Source organism: Sciurus vulgaris, assembly GCF_902686455.1.
Source record: "Sciurus vulgaris genome assembly, chromosome: 6".
Taxonomy (NCBI): Eukaryota; Metazoa; Chordata; class Mammalia; order Rodentia; family Sciuridae; genus Sciurus; species Sciurus vulgaris.
Genome location: NC_136466.1, coordinates 83419483 through 83446842, shown reverse-complemented (window position 1 = coordinate 83446842; position 27360 = coordinate 83419483). Strand labels below are relative to the sequence as shown.

Genomic DNA, 27360 nt, shown 5'->3' with positions numbered 1-27360 from the left:
ATATGGGTGCTATTTATTAGGCCCCCCTGAGAGCCTGTGTCTCATCTCTTAATTACAGATGAAGGGACTGAGGCCAACAGAAGTAAAGTTTAACTTAGCAAAATTAAGATGGTAATTTTTGAGTACTTATTAAATTTTTCCAGTGTAGGTATTCAGAGAGACATACATACATACACAACCCAGAGATGTTTCTTAAGAAGTTGATAATTTAGTGACCAGCCCCAGTTCCCACAGCAAGCTGCTGTCAGAGCTGAAACCTAGAAGTCATTCTCTTATGATATTTACATTACTTTCTCTCATTTATTCATCTTCCTTTTCTGCCTCTATTTTCCCTATATTTTATAACATAATGAAAATTTAAATAGAATATTCTAGACAAATTATGGAATTCTAATACTACTTTGCTGTATGAAAAAATATTTTCAAAGTCACATAATTTAATTTTCTGATCTACATTTCTCCTTTGTACACAGGAGGGACCCTTTGACCCTTACCTAGGGTATATGCTTATAACCTGGCTTTTGGGGGCAGATGGGGAGACTAAAGAGAGGCAGAAAGCTCTGTTTATAGTGTTTGCCAATTTCCATAGTGTAAATATACCCTCCATAACTCATTTCAAGAAACTACTGATTTAAGAACCAGCTTTCAACATTCCTGAAAATTTAGCAATCAATTCTTCTGACTCAGATAAAAGCTTGCTCTAACATGCTTTACTGTAGGATCTTCTTCCCCTTGTTTCTATTAAAATAAACTAAAATTTAATGAGCATCTATTATATGTAAGTTTCTGGGCTTACTTTGGGGTTAGACATAGTTCATATCCTTAGGGAACACAAAGTGCAAAGGGAGAAACTGTCTATTTCAGCACTCTGTGGGAAGCACTGGGTGAAGAAAGGACAAACATGGATAAGAATTAAGTCACTTTTCCCAGAGGTGATGACATTCACACTGAAAGCAGAAGAATGGGTGGGAATGAGTTGAACTGAGAGGCGGGAATGAAGAATGTTCTATGATCAGGGAACAATTGTGTACAGGCTCAAGTGATAAGCAAGAGGGATGTGAATACTGAATTATATGTGGTCTAAAGGAAACTGAAGAGCAGCACACATCTCCTTCCTGAGCGCTCTCTCCACATTTCCAACCTCCTGCTTGACACCTCCATGTGGATATGCTGATGCCCCCAAATCCAGCATGTTCCAAAGAATGTTCCTTCCACCTTCTTCCTCCTTAGTCTGGTTCACACAGTACCCACTGTCTCTTACTTCTAGGGTTGAGACATTGATACATGATCCCTCCCCCATTTTGTACTTATCCTTTTGTTTGTTGCATCAGGAGAGATGCGTGGCAGGGTATAAAGGACATGCCTTCCAGAATATTTCTTCTTTTGTCTACCTTTTATTTCCAAAAGTCTATGCCCTAGAGAGAGGACAGAGTTTGCTGGCAAAGAAAGAGTGTCTGGAAAAGACAAAAGGAAGAGAAAGACCTTTCCCTAAGAAGAGATCCTTCTGCATCTGGATAGAAGAGGCAGAGATCAGCATGTCACATGAGACCTTCAATATGAATGACTCAAGATGTGTGAGACTTAGCAGATGGTATCAGACCTTCAATATTTCTCTGGCCTTAAGTGGTGCTGGAGCAGGAAAGAGCTGAAAAGATGAACCAGATAGGTAGGGCAGAGCTATCCACCTATGGTCTCCTTGTGCACTGCAGTATGTAGCCATAGGTGGCAACTCTAAGAGAACACGAAAGAAACTTCTGGAGGACAGCTGAGTATAAAGCGAAGGGCCTTCCCCCTCCCTGTCACCACCACCCATTCATAGCAGGGAATGGTATTTGCTCTTGGAACTTTGTCTACCCAAAGAGTGGAGAAGAAAGATGAAGGCCTTGAAAGTGAAATAAAATGATATGCTGAAACTTGGCACATTCGCATTCTGTTTTCCTCTATTTTTGGTGTCTCCATGGGCTGACTCCTGCAGCCCATTTCCCTAGTTCTCATGGCAGCTGCCTATGGGTTTGGCCAGGGGAAGACATTGGCAGGGAATCAGAGGGAAGGAGGAGAAGAGAATTTGTGATACATTTTCCCTTCTCCTGCCATAGATGCTTCTTTGGCAGTGACTGTGCCTCTTCCATGCAGCAGTTGCCATTAGGCTGGCCACACTGCCTGGCCCCAGGGCTCCAGCGACCCTGTCTCCTTTCTTACTTCCCTCGCTAGGGGCTGTTTTTACTAATTTCAGGATTACTTCACTATCCCCATGTTTAGCTTCTGAGATCTTCCATCCCTCTGATACCAATTCCTTGCCTTCAGTTATCCCTGTTTGTAGATATTTGGAGTGGTCTCTATTTTCTTGGTTAGATTCTATCTGAAGTAGATCGACTCATAGAAAAGGGGATGTGGTATTTCTCACACACCTACCTTTGTAGTTTCTGTTTTATATCACTATGTTGGTATCAAGTTCATCTATCCTGTTCTCTCAAGCTGGTTGCTTGCTAGGTGAAACTATTTACGTCAATGTATAATCCTTTCCAGACAACTGACATTTTAAAGTAATTTTTTTTTTTTTTTTTTTTTTGAAGAGGATGACTTGAAGCAAAGATATCACTATACAAGGGGAATTTGAGATGGAGCATCTGAACCTTCAGGTTCAGAAGCTGTTCAGATCACAAGTTCAGTTCTACTTTTGGGCCTCATCTTTTTAAGTGTGTCATTGTTTTTTCTTTGTAGATTGTCTAGATCTTCATAAGAAACAGAAAGAATTCTAGGGAGAACTTCTGCATTATTCCCATCCCTCAAATACTCCTCAAACACAGTCCTTACAGCTCAAATCCCATCTACTTAAGAAGTACTCAGTCACAGTCTTTAGGTGACACAGACATATATCCCTGATGGCCACACATAAAGCTATTATCAGTCATTATTGCCTGGTGAATTGGTTTATTAGGTATTCTTTGTAACACTCAACAACTGACCCAAGTTTTGATTGGGTGAAGAGTCAGGGCTGGGATGGAAGCACAGAGTACCACCCAGAAAAGGAGGCAATTTGGAGACAATGTCCTTTCAGGATGATAGTTGTGAGTCTAATAAACTAAGTGGCAAGTCAGAACTTTATTGCTTTTGACCAAAGAACATTGCCAAACTTTCAGAACAAAGGGCAAGTACAAGGCATTTTTCTGAAAAACTTACATGATTTCAGACAGGAAGAAATGAAATTAAGTTTCTGAAAATAAAATATACAGTGTCGTGGAGTTGATTTTATGGGAATAATCACCAGAACAACACACTATTGTGTCAAACAGGTTAAAACATGAAATAACTTTCAGTGTATTCTCTTAGGGTACTGTTGGAAAAGTCCATTCAGTCATTTATTCAGCAAATACTATGTTGCGCTCTGTTCTATATTTGAGACATTACATATATATCTATGTTGGAAAAAAATAATCAGTGTTTCCCAAGTTTGTTTTGAGAACATTCATGAAAATATTCTCTTAGCTCTACTTTCCCATGGACTTTAGGTCAATAAAAGGCACTACTACGAAATGTTTTTTACCTGAGCAGGTTACTGTTGAAGTAGATGTGTTTATATTTATTAACCGTTGTATTATCCAGGACATTATATACAGATTCTGGAACAAGTTTGAATCAAGGGCTCTTTAAATTTGTACAAATTTACACCAAATTTATGTTTTTTTATGTTCAGATAAAGCATTATTGTTATTTTTTAAACAACAAACTCTTGGTTTGAGACTATGACTGGTACCTAAGTTTAGAACACTTATAAATTCTAGGGTCCACTATCTGAATTCACATCAGCTTAGCCACTTATAAGGTATGTGACTTCAAGGAAGTGACAAATTTTCTGCATCTTTAAAATGTGTTTCAGAATTGTTGAGAGATGTAAACTTGGAAGTGTATGTAAAAAGACCTGGCCTATAGTGAGATCTAAATAAATGGCAGTAAATATTCTTATCTCCAAACTTAACCAGTCTGGCAGAGATGTACCTGAAGATAATCATGGATCAAGAAAAATATATTTCTTATAAGAATTGAAAAGATCAAATCTGCAGATTCAAAAATAGGTATGCCGATCAGAATCTGAATTTTAACTTTATCCCCATCCCCAACACACACACACTCAATAGATATTTAATGGTTTTTGAAGACTGACACTAACTTCTAACTTCATGGGTTTCCAGTGTTTTCTACCTCTGCTCAGTGCTGAGCCTTTATCGAGATTCGCGAGTAATAAATTTGAGCACACCACTTATCTGGAGAAGGCTCTGGCTTCTCAGGCCTGGGAGTTGAAACTCCAGTTAAAAGTAGTGTTTGAACTGAGGAGGGGGTGTTCACTCCTCTTCCCGTCCCTACTCCGTAACCGCGCCCCCTCCACCAGCACCGACTTCTTCGGGCCTCTTAGCGTCTTTCTCTCTCCCGCCCGCCCTTCCTTCTGGTGTCTGCTGGGCTCAGGAGGCGGGCTCAGAGCTGACAGGCTGTGCCTCTGCAGCCAGAGGGAGGAGGCGGGAAGGCGAGCGGAGGAGGCGGAGGCGGAGGAGGAGGCGGGGACTACGCGGGGCGGTAGCTGGCGCCGAGCGCTGTGGGAGAGGAGAGGGTACCCGGCTGGCTTGGCTGGCGGCCTCTGCCCGCATCTCAGCGCCGCAGCCCTGCGCCTCTCCCGCCCTTGTCTCCGGGTCCGCGGCCCCGGGCACGGAGGAGGCGGCGGAGCTCTGGGCCACCGGTAGGTTGCACGGGGACGACGGCTCCGTCTGCAACCTTTTGTGCCGCAGAAAAGGTGGTGGTGATGGGTGGTGGTGGTGGTGGGGGGGTTGCCCCAGTCACCGATCCTTGGTGCTAGTCCCAATCACGGCGCCGCCCCTTCCTCCTTGCCTCGTGTCCGGGCCGGGCGCGCAGTGTCTGCGCAGTGCTGGGGAATCCCGGCAGGGCTGGCCCCCGGGATGGGTGGCGGTGCGACCTCAGTGTCACTGGCTTCTGCGGACCGGTCCCCCTGCACCCGATAGGGTTCTGGGGTCAGGGTGAACTGGGTGGGGCCCTCGCTAGTGCTGGGAGCCCGCAGTCCTTGGCACAGGGGTGGGGCCCGAGACGCCGTGAGTGTGCAGCGCGTGTGAGTGAGTGTGCGGGGGCGTGCGCCCCCGTGTGCGCGCGGCGTGCGCCCGCCAGGGAGGTGCGGGGATTCTGCGAACCCGAGCGGCTTGCCGGCTGTGCCGCGGTGCGGAAGTCTGGATGCGTTGGCGCGCGTGTTAGCCTCGGCCGCCTTGCCCTGACCGCCGGGCAGCAGGCCTGGGGGCCCCATTGAGAAGTAGCTCTTTCTAGGCCTGCTGCGCCTCTGGCCGCGCCCTCGGTGGTGCGCTGGGTGCCACTGCCCCGGCCAGATAGCGCTTGGGGGTGAGCCTACAGGGCCTTATTTCACCAGCCCTCCTAGCCTGTTCTGCAACCTGCGGCGAGGCCGCCCGAGTCCGCTGGTGCGGCGCGGGTGGACCAGCCCGTAGTGGCCCTGTGCGTGCCTGTGGATTGGGCCCGGAGCTCGTCAGAAGCGAAAGCGGCAGATGTCGTTGGTCATCGTCGCCCTCGCCCCACCTGTCGCGGGTGGACTTTGGGGCGGGTCAGAAGCGTAGGAAAGGGGTTTTGGAGCTGGCAGCAGTCAGACCTTGAGTAGCGGCCCCATTGTGAAGCTGCCAAACTCTCTCTAGCGGTGGAATCTGCAAATCTCTGCCAGAATGGAGACGAAAACGCGAAGGGAATGGTGGCCCTGTCCTTTTCCCCTTGCAAGTGTTCCACATCCTTAGGGACTCCCAGCTTCTCCACCCACGCCACGGTGCACCGCGTGGGTTAGTGCTTTGTGTCGAGCCAAGATTTCTGTGTGTTTATGCGTATGTGTACGGCTGTGGTGCACAGGTAAAACGGGAGATGGGAACTTTTTCATCATTCAAAGAGAAGGAAGAATGGAGGCAGTAGCATTTTGTGGTGTGCTTGCCACTCCTAACTGAAAGAACAATTCTTGTACAACGTTTCTGACGTTACTAAACTATTCATTTTATATTATGTTTCTCAAAAACTAGCCTACGATTTCGGGTTGTCAGTTGCTTTGTTTTTCTTTTCAGTCCTGTGGAGTGGGATAGACATGGGGAGACAGAAAGACCCCGTCCCGAAGTTTATTTTCCCAGTCATTTCACAATACAGCGGTGGTAATTATTGCAGAAGTTTTGGGTACTTTATTAATTCAAGGACACAATTTATGCTTACACTACTATGTTTAATGAGTAGTTTGCAGATTTCTTTGTATTTATTATGTAACTGTGCATTATAAGCCTTTGAATGTACAGGTGAAAAGAGTTAATGAGCACAGAGACCTCATAATTTGATAAGAAGTGGTATATAGAATGTTTTTCGACCAGTTTTGGTTTGGTTTATCCAATTGTAGATGAGACTTTTAGTGCTAGTTATTCCATAATAGAAGATATATTTATTGACTTTGCATAACAGTGAAAGTGCTTATTTTCTGTGTATCTCTGTAAGTTTTGGAGAGCTCTTTTAATATTAACTCAAACATTTGGTGTAGATGGAATAATGAAACTTTACAGACATTATTTAAAATTTCTTTGCTGACTTGTAGTTTGTGGAGGTTCAGCTCATTTCTTCCAGAAAGAAGATTTTTTGATTTTTGTCATCAGGCTATCAAAATGAGTACCTGGCTTTAGGCTTTCCTTTGGAAGGTTAGTCACTTCCACTGTGTACACCATTCCCTTTGATTATGCTTGGTAGAGGCAAATCCTTATAAAGACTGTGTAAACTTAACAATTCCAGTTATTGCCTGTCATATTTGCAGTGAAACTGAATATTTTCTCTAAAAGTAGAAGGATGACTTCACCTGGCAAGAAGATATTAGTAACCTGGGTTTAATTTTTACTAGCAGAAATGGAAAGAAAATGAATGCTACACTTTTTAAAGGGAGTTTCTATTAAAAGAACTGATACTAGAAAGAGAAACATTTTTGTCTTACTGAACCATTTATGGGTTGTCTTACCATGTTGGTAAGGTTAATGGTTTATAAGGTCAAGGATGGTTTTAGAAAAGTCACACCCTACTTAAATCTTTTTAAAAAACCTTTGATCATTTAATGTTTACAAATTGCAAATAGTAAAGTGAAATTATTTCAAAGGGTCCTCTTAGATGATCATGCAGGTACAGATAAACATTTTTTCCCTCTGTTTTATGTTCTACTTTGGTAGTCAGTCATTTTGTTTCTTTCCAATTTGGAATATTTTGGTCCATCTTTTCCTTGTTTTAGAGTAGTCTTAGGACTAGTGATTACAAAATATTTTTACTAGTCTGAATGGAATTTTAAAAAAATTCTACTTTCTTCAAAATGCTTTTTTTATTATTGGCCTCTTCTTAAATAGCCACTCTGAGAAATGCTCTTTCCATTAAAAAAAAAAAAAAAAAAAAAAGTTTTGGAAGCAAGAAATAAACCTCATAACTTCTACTCTACTAATTTATTTGCCTAAAATTTACCTTTCTTTTTTCAGTGCTATCTTCAATGATTAGTGAGATTTATTTACCATAATTCAAAAGCTGTGTATATTGGCCTTCCTATTTATGACCTTATGATTTTTTCAGCGATAGATTTAAAATTCTTTCTCTTGTTATTTTGGTGGTGGACCAGTGCTAAAGTCTGAGATTTAAGGATGTGTGAGTAAGGTTTTGTGGGAACCTGAACATTTCAATATGGGCTTTCATTATTTTGGAGGAAAAAAAAAAACCCCTCATTCCTGGGTTCCTGGTATCATTCAAGTTTATTGTTCTGTGTATTAGATCTGTGTATTTCCATGTCTCTGTGTGTCTTTCTCTTTGGCCTGGTTTTCAACTTTTTATATTTGCCCCAGTCCCTGTTCACTGCTAAGACATTTAGTAAGACTGGAGAAAGATTGTTGAATGACTAAGTGAACAGTTGAATGCCTGAGTAGATACAAAAAAAGTATTCTTCAGACTTGGTGGAAAGCCATTGAGCAGGGAGATGTTTTTTCCATTAAAAAAAAAAAAAAATCTATTGCCTTTCCATAACTATATTACATTTGAGTAGGATAACAATATAATTGCCATTCTGGGACACTTTTGAGAGTTAAAGAGGGTACTGTAAATAATTATGTCAGGGGTATGGACTATGAACTGAGACATATGGTCACCCTACTTTTAGAGAATTCCTTCTTTAACTGTGATCATATTTATCTCCTTACCTGAGAAATTAGACACACTTGCTAGTTAATGTTTTCAAAACTTTTCTATTTGTACAAGTTTCATTTGCAGTTGAGTTGTTGGGTGCCTTTTGCTTAGTCATCTATGGCTTCCCTATCCAGATGACTCCTGGCAACTTTTACCCACCCTTAATTTTTCTTGTTTTCATTGTTTATAGGATAGTGACCTTGGATTTTCTGTTTGTTTCATCTTAGCTGGAAACATTGTATCCTTTAGCCTTGGCTCTACTTAACTTCAGTCTGTTTCTGTGTAGCACTTAGTGCCTATCTAAGAATTTCATATGGGGCCTTCCTCTTGATGCTGTTGACAAATGATCCATTGATACCTTCCAAGCCTTCATGTCAGGATAATCAACTGCAAGTGTTAGAGATTGATATATTTTTAAAGTATTCTAAGAATGGGTATTATCGGAAAGACACATTTTTGAGGGTAGTTTGTATTACCATCTTTCAATTGCTGTTTATGGGAGATGGGAATGAAACCCTTAGTATAATTTGTGGTAGGTTTTTTTTGTTTTGTTTTGTTTTTTTCTTTTTGTAGGCAATCTCTTGAAGAGATTTTTTAAGAAACTGGTTTCTTGCTTTGATTTTTTTTCTTTTTCACCATCACACCATCATCTTCCTTCTCTTCTTAGTGCCTGTGCAGGCACACTCAGTTAACACACAGCAGAGACAGAGAGGGGGGCGGGGGTAGAAAGCAGTTTGAGTAAACACCAGGACTGGAGTGGAGTGTCTGCACCTTGGTTTCCCTTCAGTTGCTCCCCTGGGTTCTGTTTGTCTTCTATTCTTGACTTGGCACCTGTGAAACAGGGATAATCAGTTATTACACTTTGTTTACTATGAAATTATGACCATTTCCTAGACTTCCACATCAGTTCCAGTGCAGGAGGTGAATAATTACTTGAAGACTCCCCTGCTTGCAAATCCAGACTGATGTTTTGGGTTAATTTCTTTCTTTGGGGTTTGAAAAAAAAATTTAAAGTATAAATATTTTTCCAGTGCAGTTTAAATGAGATTTAAGACTTTTAAGACTATCTTTATTTAGAACTAAGCTGTTCAGATTTTTCTAATGTTCTTTCTTGATTTTCAGTCTAAATTTGTAAAACTCTAAATGAAATATCTTACTTTGTGATAAATGTAGCCCTGAAAAGTGAAGTGAAAATACATATCTATATTTGGCATCCAACTGTATAACCAGCAAGTATTGACTGAAACATTTTTTTCCTGCCTTATAGTTTGTGATTTAAAAAATAGCTTGGAAGTTCTAAGAAGTCCATGACTTATGAAGGATTCTGTATAAGACCCTCCACTGTGTACCTTAAGATCCTAATGATTTTAAGTTAGAAATAACCTTAAAGCTAGTAGTAAAAACTACCTCCCCCAACCATTTCATAAATGAGGCAATAAGTTTTTAGATAAAAACTGATTTTTAAATAAGCTTTAAGATAGGATTCCATTTATAGAAATGAATACATACACATTTTTCAGAAACATGATTGTTATGCAAAAGGCTGTGCTTATCACTGATCAGAGGCCATAAAGGCAGGGAAGTGGGCTTTGGGAGTCATACCAGATGGGATTCAGTTTAGTCCTACACTGACTCTCAAGTAGTATCATTTGATCAAATATTTAAAATGGAGATGGTAACTTCTATCATGGAATGAAGATTAAATGCCACAAATAACATTTTTTTTTTTTTTTGGCATATAGCAGAAACTAAAAATATGGTTTCTTTCTACTTATGTTCTCATTAAAAATCCACTTACTGAAGATATCAATGTGACCTTTACAACAACAGTATTTAGGAAACTCTTTGGGGGAAATTATGTGAAATAAAAAAAAAAATTACTAATAGTTTAGAATTTTTGCTACATTAAAATTCACTTTATGTTAAAACCAGAGGCTTCATTGTTGAGGTGGAACCAATTCTTAATTATCTAGTTTTCTTCTTACCCACTTTGAAAAATAGTTTCAAAATAGTGAAAGGTAACATTTCTGTTATTCACATCCAGTGAAAGGCTGATAAACACAAGTTCCTTGGAATGATGTTTTTGGTGCATGAGCTCCTTCCACTTTCTGAACTAAAGAAATAAGTGCCATTAATTCAGTAAATTACTCAATTCCTTTGGCTAAAACTTTTCTGTGTTGGGTAGAAAAATAATCCAGTGGCAGGCTCCTTGCCTTTTCCCTTACAGATTTTCTTGAGTTTGAGAATGCTCTACAGTACTGTTGCCACTTTTTCAGGGTCAGTGCCTATGTTGGTGAAATCAATCAACTCACCTCATTTACCACCCCCCCCAACCCCCCTCCCCTCATTTGAACACAACACAATACTCAACAACCAAAGAAGCCTTCACAGGTGGAAAAGAGCTTTGGGGAATTTTCTTGATCTCGACAAATTAACCCAATTAACTGGGGAGTCAGGAGATAAAGATAGATTCTCTTACACATTAATTCCCCAGTTAAGAGGGGAAAGACACAGAGGAGATGCTAGAAAACTTAAGTAAGGTAGCAACTAAAAAGAAGTGAAATGAGTTGTTTTTCTGTCTTAAAAAATATTTTCCAAGAGCCTCCCCATTTACCTCAGCAATATTATAAAGAATTTTTATTGTTGCTATATATGGCTCAAATGAGTAGACACCAAAAATTAATTGCATAATAATAACATCACACATCTGTAAAGGGCTTTGCAGCATGCAAAACACGTTCACCTACCTCATCTCATTTGATCCATGTAACAACTGTATCAGGGAGGAAGGATGATCTTACTGGCCTCATTTAAAGATTCCTATTTATGCAAGGTCAGGAGGCAGAGTTCTTAGCAAGGCCAGCAGAAAGAAACCCCCTTCTCCCTTGCTTTATAAACCCCAGCCTCAGCATTCTGTTTTCCTATAGAATACTGTGAATCTGGTAACTGCAATAGGACTAGGATAGTAAAAGGAATGTGGTAAGCCCTAATTTTTCTTGTATCTTAATTTAGCTTTGCTAGGTACTCTTAGACTGTAGGTAGAGTTTATCAACAAAATACTGGGAACAGGCATGGTAACATGTTTGTGGATTCATTAAGCTGAATAAACTCAAAATTACTTTTTAATTGAATTAATTAATTATTATACCCTATATAACCTTTACCTGGTACTACCTCCTGCTAGTTTCATCCTGTTTTGCAGTTAGAATGCACATAATTGCTTTTTAAATTGTGTTACTTGTTAAATTACAGGTTTATTTTTGTATTTCATGTTTAGTATCTGGAGTACAACAGAAAAATTATTATGCCTGTGCTCCCTTGGGACTCTTTGGAAATTGTACTGTGACATCTTCTGGGACTTAGTCTGGTGAGTTATATTTTGCTTTTTCTGTTTGTTAACTAGTTGAATGTGAATGCGTTATCATAATTTGTATTAAGGATTACATAAATGGGTGACTATGTAATGCCAGTGTATTATTGCAAATGTTTGTACAACAATTACAAAGTTTTTAATGATCAGAACTGAAATGAGGATTGCAATATGCTAACATTATTAAAAATGTTTGATTCTTTGAGTACATTTTTAAATTTCTGCAAAATGAGTTCTTATGGAATACTATTTCAGAATATATAGTAGTTAGAGATAGTTGCTATAGTTTTGGGGAAATTTTAGTAAAAACGTTTATCTCCAAAAGTTGGTGAAATAATCTGCAACAAGTTCTAGTTGTATATACATAAAGGATGCCTAGCAGGTGGCTGAAAGCAGTCATTTTCACCTAGTTGTGTAGCAGTTCACCGCCAATGTGGCATCCTCTTAGCATTTTAACTAATTTAAACTGTTTAAAGTGTGCAATGCTGTTGCCTTTTTTTCCCCCCCAGTATGTCATCTGTGTGTCTGTGTTGACATAGTTGTCTGTGTGGCTTCAGATTTTTGAAGGGGGAAATAGTAATGATCTTTGTAGCTCTTTAGCATTTTGAAAACTCTCTTTTTGTGATTTGGTGCTTTAATGTCATTGCGCTTGGCCCGTAGGTCCTTGCTTTGAATTACTTAAGTCATAATCCTTGGGAAAGGCAGTTTCATAATAAGGGATTTCTAAATTAGCAGTTAGTTGAGAAATGATTCAGAGGGATGATAGGGAGAAATAAATACCCATATTGTTAAGATGTACCCAATCAAGTTTATAAAAATGCATTTTAAAACACTGAAAAAAAATAAAAACACTTCTAAAATTTCCATATTCCAAGACAAGGGCAAGAAGGGTGAAAAACATAAGTACAAGGTACATTTAGAGGATTTTAAATAAGAAATAATGTGGCTGGCTCATAACTCACCCAACTGAAATAAAGCACAAACCTAGGAGTGGGTAGAAACCACAGGAATATATTGGCATGTGTGTGGCTATCTGTGTCTCTATGCATATATGTGTTTATTTATGTTATATGTTATGGTCTTTGTGTGGACATATATTTTTATTTTTCTTGATTTAATAGCTAGGAGTGGGGTAGCTGAGTTTTTTTTTTTTTTTTTTTTTAATACATATTAACTCTATAAGCAAGTGCCAAACTGTTTTGAAAATAACTGTGTCCATGGAGACTTTATGTGTCTAATATACCAAACTGTGTGCCGATGAAGGAGCTCAATCTCATTCAGCAGATTTATTTGTATTTTATATCCAATTTTAATGAGTTTGGTTAGATATTTTTAGCCCACAGTAGATTAAAAACAATAAATTAGAAGGAAGGCCTTAGGGATAGGTTGTTTGTGATTAAGTAGGCAAAAATTATGTTTACCAACATGACTAAAAAGAGGCAGGAATTTAGAGGAGTGAAAGTCTCTTTAATCTGATTAATTTCAAATTTAAAAAAGTCAGGAACTTGGGTTAAATTCTCTTACCAATGTGTTCTATATACAAGTTCCCAAACCTATATGCATATTAGTTACCTGGAGTTCATTTAAAAATGTTAGAGCCCAGATTAAATCATAAGTCCAGTAGAACACAGATAACAGTAATTTTGAAGCACCTAGGATGATTTCAATGTATAGACAAGTTTGGGAGCCACATACTAGAATCATGCATAATGTAATCAAAGAAGTATTGGATTTTGAGCCGGGAGACTTGGGTTGTTGTTATGGCCACTAACTATTCTCGTGGCTGCAGGCAAGCCCTGGCCTTCATGGCCTTTATGTACTTGTCTGTCACTCCCAAATGTAAAGCTTCCAGGTGGGTGAACTCCAAGGTGATTCTGGCATCAAAACTAGGTGATTCTAGTCATCTCTAGACTCATATTAGTCATGCTTAGAAGATCACATTTCTCAAAGAATGACTCTATTCTGAATGGTTTATTTTAGGTACTTAAAAAAATAAAACAAAACCTATTTATTTGTTTCCATATGGAAAAACTTGAAAGGACCCCTTCATCCTTGCCCTAGACTTTTTTTTTTACTTTGCTATTATGTTTTACTTTTTATTTTTTAATGGTGCATGTTTTACTTCAGGTTCTTCTTGAAAAGGATTTTTATTAACATGACTTCTTGTTTTATGCTTTAAGATCATTATGTTCATATCTGTTTCATAGGCTATTGCTATATGTTGCTAAGTACACAAAGCATATGAAGCAGTGTTTGGTTTACTGGTGGTGACATTTTTGATAAGCCTGATTCTAAAACCAATTCTAGAACACAATACTTTTGTAAAAGCTGCTTCATAGCAGTTATGAAACATATCAACAATTTTTCAAAGCTGGTCTGAGGAACTAAGGCATCTGAGTTATAGTTTCAGAATATTATAGGAAGCATGGCCTTCTGGAAAGTATATTGGAAATATATAGGAAGCTTGGCTTTCTGGAGAGTGTTCAGACTGTGCAGATTCCAGGCAGTTGTGGTATGACTGCTCATTCTGGTACAGTTTCCATGCTGGTTCTGGTATGACTGCTTGTCCTAGTGTAGATTCTAGGCAGGTTGCGATGTGACTGCTCATTCTGTTACAGATTCCAGGCAGATTGCGGTATGACTGCTTGTCCTAGTACCTATTCCAGGTAGGTTGTGGTATGACTTCTCATCCTCTTGACTACTCATCCTGGCACATGAGGATCCGTTAGACAAGTGGTGTTTTGGGGGCCTGTTTGCTTTACTCTCAGCCAGATTGCTCCTTTTGGGGTGGTGTGTGTTGTTCCTGATACTCTAAAAATGTCCATCATGTATGTTTTTCTAGTATATGTAAATTTTATTTTCTCTTTGCTTAAAGGAAATTTGACAGTTTTAAAATTTTATTTGCAAAAAGTATCTAAGTGCAATAGTATGAGATATTTGAAGTCAAAGAATGGATATCATGCCCTTTTCATTTATCTTTTCCCTTTGGGAAAATGAAACATATTTTCCTTTGGGCATATTTTCTTTCTTTCTTGTTCAGTAGCTTCTGTTTATAAGCAGTGAAAGTAGAAACGGGCACTTTCTTGGTGAGTATGTAAATTGCACTTTTAAAAAAGTATTTACGTTTTTAGTATATAAGGTAATAAATATATTCCCCTTATAAAAAATGAAAAAAAATTATATAAAGCTTTGTGGTAGTGCTATAAAACTTAAAAGCATATATTCTTGTACCTGGAAATTTTGATTTTAGAATTGTTTTTAGAAATATTTCCACATGTGATTTTTCCTAGTATGAAATTATATATTTTATATAGAAGATGTTCTAAGAGAAGACAGCAAAAATAGACTCTCCAAGTTGGTATAAGGGGTCTAACAACAGGTCTCCATGTCTTTTGACATCTCAGCTAAAGCTTTTTGAGAGTTGAAATATTTTTAATAGGTATACTACTGATAAATATATATATATTAGGAAAGTATTAAATCACTTGATTCTTTGAGTTTATTATATGAAATTCTATTAGGATGCCATATTTCTCTAAAAGAATTCTTTGAATAACAGTTTTGAAACTTACAAGCTAGTTTCAAAGCCGATCCAAGGAACGAAGGGCATTTAGATTGTATTTTCAAAATATTGGGCCTTGTGTCCAATGTATAGGAGGTTTGGACTCTTGGCTGTGTTGGACAGTGGCTGTGCAGATTCTGTACAGGTCACAATCATTTGAATGTCTCATGGTGATAGACTAGGTTCCCCTGCACACAGGTGTAGTGTGTGTGTTGTAGTTTGGATCTCTTGCTTTATTTTCAGCCAGAATTCACATGCATGCTGTACTCACTGCTTTAAACATGTACTGTGTGAGTACATTTTTCTAGAATTAGTATTATCTTGTCTAGTGTTATCTAATTGAATCGTAATGTATTTCAAAGAAATAAAGTAGTATGTACTACCACTGCCAGGTATTTCATACTTTATAAACTCAGTGCTATTATTATTAGTTGGATTGTGAGGAAATTTGATATTGAAGATTTTTAGATGTCATTTTTAAAAGTTATATTTGCTTTTAGTACTTGTTTTAAGAAGCCTAATTTTAAAAGCATTGTTGAACTACAAGTTGATTTTTCTAGTTTTATTTTCTGATCTACACTTTCCTGTTCATAGAAATCTGGCTGCTTCTCTTACTATAACATTAAAACTTTTTTGTTGTTGTTTTATGTTTCCTGTCTTTTGCTTTAAACATATATGAAAAGCACTAATGGAAGCAAGAAGGCATCTTGGGATAGTTAGTTGTCTTGAATGCAAAAGTTAGTATCAGGCCTGATTGCTTGACTCACTGTTTATTGGTGCAGTGGAAATCCTGCTTGTTGCACATTCCTGCAGTAATACTTGCAAGGGTGCTTTGTAATCCTTTATCTTGGCAATGCACTTTTGGGATACAGGTTTATTTTAAATTATGAAACAAAATGAATTATGAATAAGCTTACTAAAAATAATAAGCCTGTAAGCAGTTTTTTTTTTTTTTTTTCATGGTAAAACCTGAGGAATATGCTGCTAAACATAAGCTATCTCTGATTGTAGTCACTGTAGCTTTATTTTCTAATGAATGTTTTTCAGTAAAAAAATTGGGGCTGGGGTATATGTAGCTCAGGGGTAGAGCACATGGTCAGCATGCAGAAGGCCCTGGGTTTAGTTCTGGGTAAGGATGGGGAAAGGAAGGAGGAAAATAAAATGAATTTTGCTGTGGAAAATATTGACCATCAAGGTATCAGGCTGGCCAGGCATGCATCATACCTGTAGTCCCAGCTGCTGCAGGTGGGGAGGGAAGATACGCTCATTTTGAAACTGTGCAATCTTTAGTGTCATCTTATGTTATTAGCCAAATTCTGGAATTAGAAGGCACTTAAACTTCTTCAGATGGGGAAGTACCTAGGCAGATTCTAATTAAACAAGTAAACAACAACAACAACAACAACAACAACAACAAAAACTGAAAAGTTGATTCTCTAACTTTCTTAGGATGTTACCTCAGTATTTAAATTCAGTCAAGAAATTCTTAGGGATTCAATAACAAAATGTTTCCTTTTCAGTCACATTGAAGAATGGGAGGTATGCTGCTTAATAAGCATTCTGTCCAATTAAAAATGAAATATTTGCCAATCAGAGCTCTCTTTGCTGAAACCCCACCTTCACCTAGTTTTCTTAGTGCCACCCAGAAGTTGTCAATGAGAAGGACAATATATAAGTAAAAGGATCCTTTAAAAAAATGTAAGCAGATGTGAGAGTTCTGGTTCTAGAATTCATGTTCCTACTTGTAAGAACTGAAATGCTTTTGTCAGTATGGTGCTACAACTACAGAGATCAATGGAACTACCCAGAAGAGCTATTTTAAGACTACATTGTTGTTTGGTGCAAAAGGACTGATGTTTGATATCTAAAAAGTACAGTTTTTCAGCTCTTAGAATTGCTTGTCAGAAATTCAGCAGGTAGCAGTTCTATATGTAATAGTTAAAATGAGCCTTTCATGTTTCAGTGCAGTGAGAATCTCATTCAGAAATTTCACCCAGAGTGTGGCCCTGCTTTGCATTGGCCTTAGTTGCTAGTTTACATTTTTATGTCAGAGGAAATTAGAAATCCTTAGTTCTTTAACTTTGTCTTTATATAGTGTTTTCTCTAATGAGTGTGTTGTCTGCCTCAGTAAAATATGGTAGGTTTCTTACACCAAGCTGCTTGGTTGAAATTTCCAAAGTGCTTAAACTATATATGTTTCTTCTACTTAACAATCCAAATTAAACCATTTTCTCCCAGGTAGATGCCTGAAGATCTGTTTAAATAGTTTTGCCTGAGCCAGGTAATATTTCATTATGGTGTTATTGGCTGCTGGAAGCTTAAGTGATAATACTTATCCATCCAACAGCAGTGTGAATTTCATGTTGTATTTGTGAACTTTATACATTTCTTCACCTACTTTCTTCCCTTTTTAGTTTTCCAGATACCTATTTGCTAGCTGGTATGTCATTTTTGCCTATTTCTTTAGACCATTGTATCCTGCCATTCATTATCTTCAACCTGAGAAATTCTAAGAATTTCCAATGGTTTCTCTTAGTACAGCTGGACTGGTTTAGTGTGGGAAGAAACTTGATGGTTCTGTTGACCACAGAAGCTTGTGTTTGGCTCTTTTCCTCCTCTTCCTCCTCTTCTCCTCCTCCTCCTCCTTCTCCTCCTCCTCCCTCTGCTCAATACTACTACTACTACTATTCTTCTCCTCCTCCTCCTGCTCCCCCTTCTTCTTTTGTGGTACTGGAGATTGAACCCAGGGGTGCTCTACCACTGAGTCTTATCCCCAGCCCTTTTTACTTATTATTATTATTATTATTGGTACCAGGGATTGAACCAAAAGAGCCCCAGCCCTTTTTATTTATTTATGTATTTATTTATTTTTGAGATAGGGTCTTGCTAAGTTACTTAGGGCCTCCTAATTTGCTGAGGCTGGCCTCCAACTTGCAATCTTTCAACTTCAGCCTCATGAGTCACTGGGATTACAGGCACCCAGTGAACCTTTTTATTTTTTACTTTGAGACAGTGTCTTGCTAAGTTGCCCAGGCTGGACTTGAGCTTGAGATCCTCCTACCTTTCCCTTCTAGGTTGCTGGGATTATAGGAGTGTGCTATTGCACTTGGTTGCTCACTCTTCTTTACAGCAACTTTGTACACTGTTGATTTGCTTAGCAATTATTTCCCTCTTCAGCAAAAGAGGTGAATTTGAGGTTAGGGTTAATATGAACTATTAATCTAATTTAGAATGGATAGGATCTGAGTTCATAGATTTTAAGACCTTTCTAATATAACCAATGAGAATGAGGTGGTTGCTGGGAATCAAGGGATTTTAATGAATTGTCAAATTTGGAAGGGACCTAGATGAGTGTCTCCCTGCCTGCCTGTGGGTGATGCTACTTGAGTGTCACTCTCTTTGTAGCTCCTTGGTTATGTGCTTTTAATCTTTGTGTGGGCCTGCCATTTCCTCCATGGTCCTGATTATTTTTGCCTTATGACCATCCCTTCCTTGACCTTCAGAATGAATATCAGAGAAACAGTTCCTGCCTGTAGCTTCCAGTCAGGTTACATAGGTTGAAAGCCTAGAATCTGTCTTCTTGTGCTCTTTCAGGGCTATAGAATTAGGGAGAAAGGAAGAATTAATTTCTCATTTGCCTAAAGGTTTTCGTTTAGCCTAAAAATTTAGTGATGCGATGCTTCATATGGTCCTCGAAAGTTTATTAGCTGGGAAATCTTTACTTTATGCATATCAGAGTAGCTGTAGTCATTATTCTGATCCTACCAACAAAAAACATATTGCACAATGGAATATAAATTTATTTTTACACTAATAATATATGATAAGGCCACTTACTTTAAATCTAGAAGGGTTGAGAGGCTAGAGTATTTTTGTAAAATAAAAATTGGAACTAGACTAAGGTTTAGAGTAAATAGTGATCCCTGTATTGATCCCTCTGACATTTGCTTTGCTTCAGGAATCATTATGAATGTTTATTTTCAGTCGTGCTGTAGATGGGAACCATAGTAAGAATAAGAATGGCATCTGGTAACCTCACAGTCTTCTAATAAAGGTAGGGCATGCAAGTCGAGGATTAAGGTTTCATTTTGTTTTTAGTTTCCCAGTTGGATTTTAAGTGAGTATAGAGCTGAAAGAAATGCTTCAATTAGGAAATAGGTACTTGTTTTATGAAAGGATTCACAAGAATTATGTGATACACTAGCCTTTTTCAGTAAATTTTGCCATCTTATACTCAGTTATTTGACATTTTAATTAGTGATCTGAGATACTTAAAACTGTAACCTACTTCCAATTGAAGATGAAGTAGATATAAAGTTTCTCAGAAATAACAAAGTCACTGTTTCCCTTAGTGTCTGGTTTTCCAAAATTTCTTTTATTTGTAACTTTCTAGGAACCTTAAGTATTTGTGCTACTTCTTGTCAGTGGGTCTTCTCACACTGTGTTATGTGATAATTGTAATGAACAGTGTTAGTATTCATTTTGAATCATTCTGCTATTTATTAAACTATTCAAAAGAGTGATGTCTGAGGTATTGCAAAATATCTCAAATCATGGTATGTTTTATGATTAAATAGCCATGTATAATGGCATTTAATATTTTACATACTTTTAAAAATAAAAATGCCATGACACTGAATTTAGAATTAACCTGTAAACTGTAAAATGATTTTTAAAAAATAATTCAGTAGGGATGTGGAAGGGAGAACATTTACAACGTTTGAGGGAACCTTCTTCAGAGACTCCTCCAGACCCTATAAATATAATTTTTTAGGTCAAAATTGAATTCTTCACAAAAACTGACCAGCTTGGTCAATTGTATAATATGGCCCTTAAACACAATTGAAAATAATTTCAGGTATAAAGAGCCAAGCACTTATTTGAACTTAAATGAGGGAAAAATGTAATTCTCAAGTTGGGAACATTTTGGAAATTCTTGTGCAACTTTCTCTGCTTGCTTTTATTTGCTTAATGTTGAGATCTGGATTTGATTTGCTTAATATTGCATCAAGGAGTAAACTTTATGTGGTCACAGGCAGTATTAGCATTAGAAGAATGTTATTTTCTGTTTGCTTTTCGGTCTGCACCTTTTCATAGTACCTCAGGCCTTCATTTATCCTGCTTGAGTTCTCGCAGGCAGAGAGAGGTAGTGGTCATTTCATTTGCCGCCTCTGAAGTGTTCAGTAGACAAGGAGAAAAATCTCAGTTGGTCCTCGGCGACCTTTCAGATGAGTGTCATTTCCTGGCTCCCTTCTCAAAGCATCCAGCATGGACCAAGGTTCTGTGCATTATGCTCTTCTAATCTAAGTCTGTTTACTTTTAGGAGTGTGCAGATTGGTGCCTAAAATGGAAGTAGATATAAATGGGGAGTCCAGAAATACCCTGACCACCCTACCCTTGCCTGTGACTGAGGCGAGCTCCCCAGGAAAAGCAGAGGCAGAGAAGCCTCGCTGCTCCAGCACACCCTGCTCACCCATGCGTCGAACTGTGTCAGGCTACCAGATCCTCCACATGGACTCTAACTATTTGGTTGGCTTCACAACTGGCGAGGAACTCCTGAAGTTGGCCCAGAAGTGCAGTGGAGGTGAAGAGAGCAAGGGAGAAGCCTTGCCTTCCTTTCGCTCCAAACAGCTGGATGCAGGACTTGCACGTTCCTCTCGTTTGTATAAAACCAGAAGTAGGTACTACCAGCCATATGAGATTCCAGCTGTCAATGGCAGGAGGCGAAGGCGGATGCCCAGCTCAGGAGACAAGTGCACTAAATCCTTACCTTATGAACCTTATAAGGCCCTCCATGGGCCCCTGCCTCTTTGTCTTCTTAAAGGTAAGAGGGCTCACTCCAAATCTCTGGACTACCTCAATCTAGATAAAATGAACATCAAGGAGCCAGCTGACACGGAAGTGCTACAGTACCAGCTTCAACACCTAACCCTCCGAGGGGACCGAGTGTTTGCTAGGAATAATACATGAATGACTCTCACAGTTTAAGTCACTTTAGGTCAGCCTGCCCTTGGCTAGAGAAAATCCACTGTTGTACTCTGTACATGACTCTTCACATTATAGATGGTTATATCAGCTAAGTGTTCCTGGAATATAAAAATTGTTTGGATCAAATTTTGAATACAGGAATGAAATCACAGGTACTTGGGGGGAGGGTATCATGCTAGAGCACGCAACTGCAAAGAAAACAGAATGTTGACCGTTAGTTTGTATAGCTCTTTAGCTAGGAAAAAAAAAAAAAAAGGCTTTGGGACAGTAATTTTATCTTTATGATTCTGACACTCAAATTGGGAATGTTATCTGCTTGGTTGTTGCTGACTTGGTATGATTCATTAGAAATTTATATCTTAAGTACACAAGTACTTCTTGGAACTCTGTATTTTACTATAAAATGTATGTAATGATTTGTTTTATGAAATTTAGAACTTGAACATTGCTGAATTGGACCACTTTTTATTTTTAAATATTGAGTTTAAATATTTTATAACTGGTTTTGCACTGAAAAAAATTAACATTTCAGATTAAGAGAATAATCTTTCTTCACTTGTCTCAATAATATTATTGAGCAATGAATTTTTTATTTCCGCATGGAAAGTTATTGATCTCTATGGCTGTAAAATATTTCTTTATAGCGTTATTAAAGTGTGTCTTAATAAAATTAAATTTGGGATACAAAGTATTTATTTTACAATGGGTGGGGGGGAAGCTTTTCAAGAAAGTTTCCAGTATGAAGTTTTCATAAGTTGAAAAAGTTTCCTTAGTGCTTATTTTCTAATTTAAAATTCACTTGGAACTTTACAATGGAAAGGATTCTTTTAATTGTGGGTTATAGGCGTAAGACTGTTTGCATCTGAATTTTCTGTAAGTGAATGGGACTTTAATAGAAGATCTCATGATTTCTACAATTGAATGCTTAAACTAAGTATGAAGTAATACTTAATTCAGCATGGCATTGGGTCATTCCAGTTTTAGTTCTGTGCAGCACAGCACTCATTGAAATTCCAGTTTCTAGGATTAGTGTAGGAGACTAAAGTGCTTCTGTAATTTTAATGGGTTAATCCTGGATTACTTAACAATTTATGTCAATTGCACTGGTACAATTTGTTGCTAAAGAAATAATGCCCTGGCTTTAGTAACAAATACAGCTCAACTATTCTTGAATATATTTTGGAAAAAAAAAATGTATGTAACTTACCTTTTGTAAACATTTCTATTTCTTTTTTTTTCCTTTCCTTCTTTTGTTCTTCCTTTTTTTTTTTTTTTTGAAGGTGCAATTTATTACTAATCTGTCATATCTGGCAACATAAAACTGCATATTTTACTGTGGGGAGTGTGAGGTTTCTTAGGTGTTAGCAATCTTTCTTATAAAACAGGAACACTTTTTAATTAATGAGTGGGTCATTTCTGGCACAATTGTGATTTTTTCCTTTAGCCAGAATGAATGGCAAACTTTATTTAGAGCAAAGTAAGTATTAGGAAACCCTAGAAACTCTTAATCAATGTTTATTATACTTTCACTAAGGCAAACCATGTGGAAGAGCCTTGGGGAGGTTGGCCCATATCTTACTGAGTTGATCAGATTTCTTGATGGGCTGGAAATTTTTCAGCTGTTGTATATTTTAAAGTAAATTGCACCTTTGTAACATATTGTATTGATGAATGATCACTAAGATTAACTATATCTATACAGTCAATAGTTTGACAAGAAATAGAATCCTGTCAGATGCCAAAGAGTTGGGATTTTTATGTTTAATGATTAAACACCGTTATTTATTGATGACTTACCCTGTGGAACTGTATTATTTCTAACTATGAAATAAAAGGGTGATGTAAACACATACTGTTATGTGGTACTTTTAACTAGATCCACCATCAACAGGCTAGTTACTGCTTAAGAATTTTACCTAAGCATGTACTTTAAGACCCTGACTTTGTGAAACAAAACCCAGAAATATTTATATGGATACTTATTGGTACTTCAAGGCAAAGCAAGTTATTCCTGGTAATGATATATGTATTCCATTTACTGGGGAACCAAACTGTTTTCCTGTGTGATCTGCCCCTATCTAGGTGCTTATATTTCTTGAGTTAAATAAAAATATGTAGCTTTTTTGTTTTGTTTTGTGTTTTTACTTAAGGACAGGTGACATCGGTGGCAAAACTGAAAGAACTGAAAGTGTAAGATATGGCATATTTACTGTTTCCTGTGAGTAAAGATAGATAATTTAAATTTTGGTTTCCAGAAAAAAAATAATCTTCAAAACCCCAGATTAGTAGGTTGTTTTGGTCTTGTTTTGGTAGGGATTGAATACAGGGGCACTCTACCACTAAACTACATTCCCAGCCCTTTTCAGTTTTTACTTTGAAATAGTGTCTCACTAAGTTACTGAGGATGACCTTAAACTTGTGATTCTCTCTTCTGACTTCTTGAGGCACTGGTATTATAGGCATATGTCATTGGGCTGGTTGGTTAGTAGTTTCCTAAATGATTTGCATAGTGCCTTCATTAGTCCAGTCTTACTTTTTTCTGTGCTCCTTGGAGTTGTGTTCCTATGGTGGGTAGCATTTCATTAGGGAGGAAAAAAGAAAAAAAAAGAAGAAGAAGAAGAATAGGTTGAATCTCTTTTAGCTGGGGGAAAAAAACCTTCTAGCATAGTTTCTATTTTTGAACTCCTTTCTTCTTAAAAATTCAATTTAATATTCCATACTAAGTAGGACATGCTTTGGGCCATAGTATACCTGATGATGTAATCTTACAGTACTTGTTACCCTGAAACATTGCTATACCCTATAACTTTAATCTTTTTTCAAATGTGCTATGTGTTAGAAGCTCAGAGAAGGCATAAAGTAGCAACAGAATTTCAGTCCTTTCCTGAACCTGAGTTGAGCCTCTTATGCTCCTTTCGCTTCCATCCAACAGCTCTGGATTGCAGGGCTTCTCTGGTCAGCAGTCATGGAAGAAAGGACTCTGAACGTTTAAACCTACTCACCACCCACTTCTTCCTACCCCACCTTCTGGACTCTTATTCAACTGGGCTACTACCATTCCTGGTCTATCAATCAAGTACTGTTCATTTCCCTCCTTGCCCCATAATGTGTGTCTGTGGACCACTGTGTCTTTTTCCTTCCCTGAGATTTACTTAAATGATTTTAATATTTGGGGTTTGGGAAGCTTTTAGAAGATTCTGAATTAATTTTTTTAAAAGTAAATTGGTCTTTGTCCAGAGAAGGAATATTACTTGAAATCTTGAGAAAAGCAATGCATTTTTACATATTTTCTCATGCTAACATCCTTTTGTCTAGGAAAGATTTTTATTTAATTATAACCATTGAACTTTTTATAAGGAAACTTTTGAATGACCCTGGCCTAAGTGGTTTGTTCTCAACAAGAATAAGTAGGAGGAGAGGCCGCTAGAGTTGATAAATGGTATAAATGTTCTGAAAGAGTTAGGATGGAGAGGGAGCAAGGATGTACATTAATTATTATAATGCAGAGTACAGCAAATATTAAGTAAAATTGCCTTTTTAAACAATGTAGTTTGATTAGGGAAATAGAAATTGATGAGGACGATTGCCTGGGAAATACAATAAATGTGATTACAAAGCTAGAAGTGGAGGTTGTCAGCACTTAAGATTCACTTCTCGATGTAATGCAGTTCTTTTAATAAGAATTGTGAAATGGACTTCTTTGATATTTTACGTTAGAAAAAAATTAAGGATTTTTCTGGATGAAACAGTAGAAACAATCAAAAGAAGAATGGGTTTGATTTGTTAATATCACGTTTGCTAAGCCCCCGGACACAACTGTAGCAGGGAAGTTGGGAAGGTTTTCTTACCATTTTGAAATGACTTTCTACAAGGTTTTCTTAAGTGGTTTCAGAGATAAAGTCTGAAACAAAATCTCAATGTTTTCACCTCTGATCTTGGGGTTGTGTATGGGTATAGATCTATGGGAGGGCGCAGGATGAGAAAAGAGAACTCAGCATCTACTGGGATGGAAGCAAGTAGCTGTGCAGTCAGTGGAGTCCTTAAATGATCCTGGCTGGGGTTACTTCTGGAAAGAAGAGCTTTGATGCTTTTGCTTTTGTTGAAAAGCTAGCAGCACTTTCAAAATTCCTTCTAAATGTTCTCGAAAAAGAGTCCTTACTGTGGGCCAGTGGAAAGAGGAGGGAACACCAGGCCCATGATGTTGACCTTTAGCCTGATTGACCAGGAAGAGTATTCTTCAGCAAACTTTTATGTTGAAGGATTACACTTGAAAATATATATTTGGAAGACTTTGAATCCTCTACCCCTGGCCTAGTGCTTCAGTTAGGGAAAGGAGCGTATGTAATAATAAGGTCTTTGATCTCTATGAAATCAGATTCCAGCTAAGGGGTTGGAGCTGGGATGACAAATACTGAGCATGTACTCCCCCAGGCATGTGACAGACATCGCTAATCCATCCCTGAAGCCTCACTTGGAGCCCAATGACCTTGTTATCTTTCTTAACCCAGCTGTCAGACAGCTGCTACAGAATTGTTCAGCAATGCCTAGAAGCTACATGTTTGCCCACCACATTTCCACACCCCTTGCAATGGATGACAAGGTAAAATGAAAGATGGTATGAAGAGTTTTGAGTAAGAGACCATTTCGGTCTATGCTTTCTAACTCCCAAACAGAGGAAAATGGTGCTGCCACTGTCACCACAAAGCAAGAACAGCATGTGTAGGAACAGAGGGTTTGAGACGATTTTCACCTTCAAGGGCTTTCCTGTATTTGGAGAGGTGGGTAAGATAGCACAAGATCCTGCAAAGTCAGTGTTTTGTAGATTAAATGGCAATTTGAGAGAGGGAAGCTTCAGTCCTGTGGGACTGAAATCTGAGAAAGAAGTCTTGTTCATTTTTCTCTCAGTAGCCTACCTAGCTTATTGATGTGCTCACATACATTGCCGAACTGTATAAAAGCTGAAATGTAAAGTTGGTTTTTTTTTTTTGTTTTTTTTCTCAAAAGTGCCTTCGTAGGAAAGTCTGGGTAGGCAAAAATATACAGAAGGCGAAATCTTAATAATTGACTGTGAAAAGGGTCAGGGCATGCGAACTGTGTTCAGTTGTTACCTCTACCTGTGTCCTCGGTTGTCTGCTAAGATGAACTGACCTACTTTCTAGAAAAGCTGAAGTATTGAAGCTGGTAAATAGATATTATAATGACTTTTTCCTCTTGTACTGCCATTCTTTTTATCCTGGGATGCAGATGACACAGGAGGTTTACTTAAGTATTTAAGGTCAGAAGCACATTAAAAATACATATTCTTGATTTAGTGTGTATAAGAAATGAAATCAAAAGTATTTTTCACAAGAAGTTTCTAATACAGAAGCTTTGTTTGCAGAGTCCCTTCATTTAGTTCAGTCTAACTTTGTACTCCACAGAATTAGGCTCGTATAGTATGTAGTATTTTATTAAAAAAAAAAAAAAAAGAAAAAGAAAAAGAATAAAAAAGAAGATAGGCTAGGTCTGTTAGCTGAAAAAAAATCTTGTCTAACATAGTTTCTATTTTTAAACTTTAAAAAATCTTTTGAAATAATAAATGTAGAACCTGGCATTAATTGGTAGATTTCTATATTTTACTTTCTAATATTTATAAAATTTGAGTGCTGTTATTCTTAATGTTTTACATATATTTTTAGTGTTATGTTGATCTAATAAGATTTGAATGCAGTTATAACAAAGAATTTCTAAGGGATTTCCTCTACTTTTGCAAAGGAATATCTATAGGAATGAACAACAGTGGTAAACCACATAAGGTAAATCTCATAGTTCGAAAAGAAAAAAAAACAATTATGACAAATTGACTTTTTTTAAGGAGAAAAGGACATGTTATATTACATTTGATGTAACATTGCCTAACTACTCTTTGCCCCCAGAATTCATTTGTTAAATGCTTGCTGGCACAAACTGTCAAAGTGAAATGATGAGAATTATGTTTTATTCTTCAGATTATTTAAAAGATCTTCCCTTGATTTTTTTTTTTTTTGAGAAACATTTTGACTAGAATAGAGATCCCAGAGAATAAACAATAGAAAACATGACTTTTCCCATTGGGGAGGTAACTTTGTATAGAAACTGTAGGAAGTGCTACTTGTTTGTGAATGAGAAGTTATAAATGTGACCTCTTTTGTGTTATGCTAGGTATATAGTCAGATAGTAATGAGATAAAGCC

The 27360-nt window shown here is 37.7% G+C and overlaps 1 protein-coding gene across 3 annotated transcripts; it reads left to right on the top strand.

Annotated features, from left to right (window-relative positions):
• Positions 1 to 4557: 4557 nt before the first annotated feature.
• On the top strand, positions 4558 to 21474 carry MACIR (macrophage immunometabolism regulator). Of its 3 annotated transcripts, XM_079145825.1 has the most exons (4): positions 5354 to 5904; positions 6638 to 6722; positions 11507 to 11596; positions 20485 to 21474. In XM_079145825.1, exon 4 carries the CDS (start codon positions 20508 to 20510, stop codon positions 21129 to 21131), a length of 624 nt encoding a protein of 207 aa, XP_079001951.1. In that variant the 5' UTR covers positions 5354 to 5904; positions 6638 to 6722; positions 11507 to 11596; positions 20485 to 20507; the 3' UTR covers positions 21132 to 21474. The 3 variants fall into 3 exon arrangements, with proteins under 3 accessions (XP_079001949.1, XP_079001951.1, XP_079001950.1); XM_079145823.1 differs by lacking the exons at positions 5354 to 5904; positions 6638 to 6722 and adding an exon at positions 4558 to 4729; XM_079145824.1 differs by lacking the exon at positions 6638 to 6722.
• The last annotated feature ends 5886 nt before the right edge of the window (positions 21475 to 27360 follow it).

Excerpts from the sequence above, each read along its gene's own strand:
- MACIR (XM_079145823.1), top strand. The coding sequence starts at position 20,508 with ATGGAAGTAGATATAAATGGGGAGTCCAGAAATACCCTGACCACCCTA.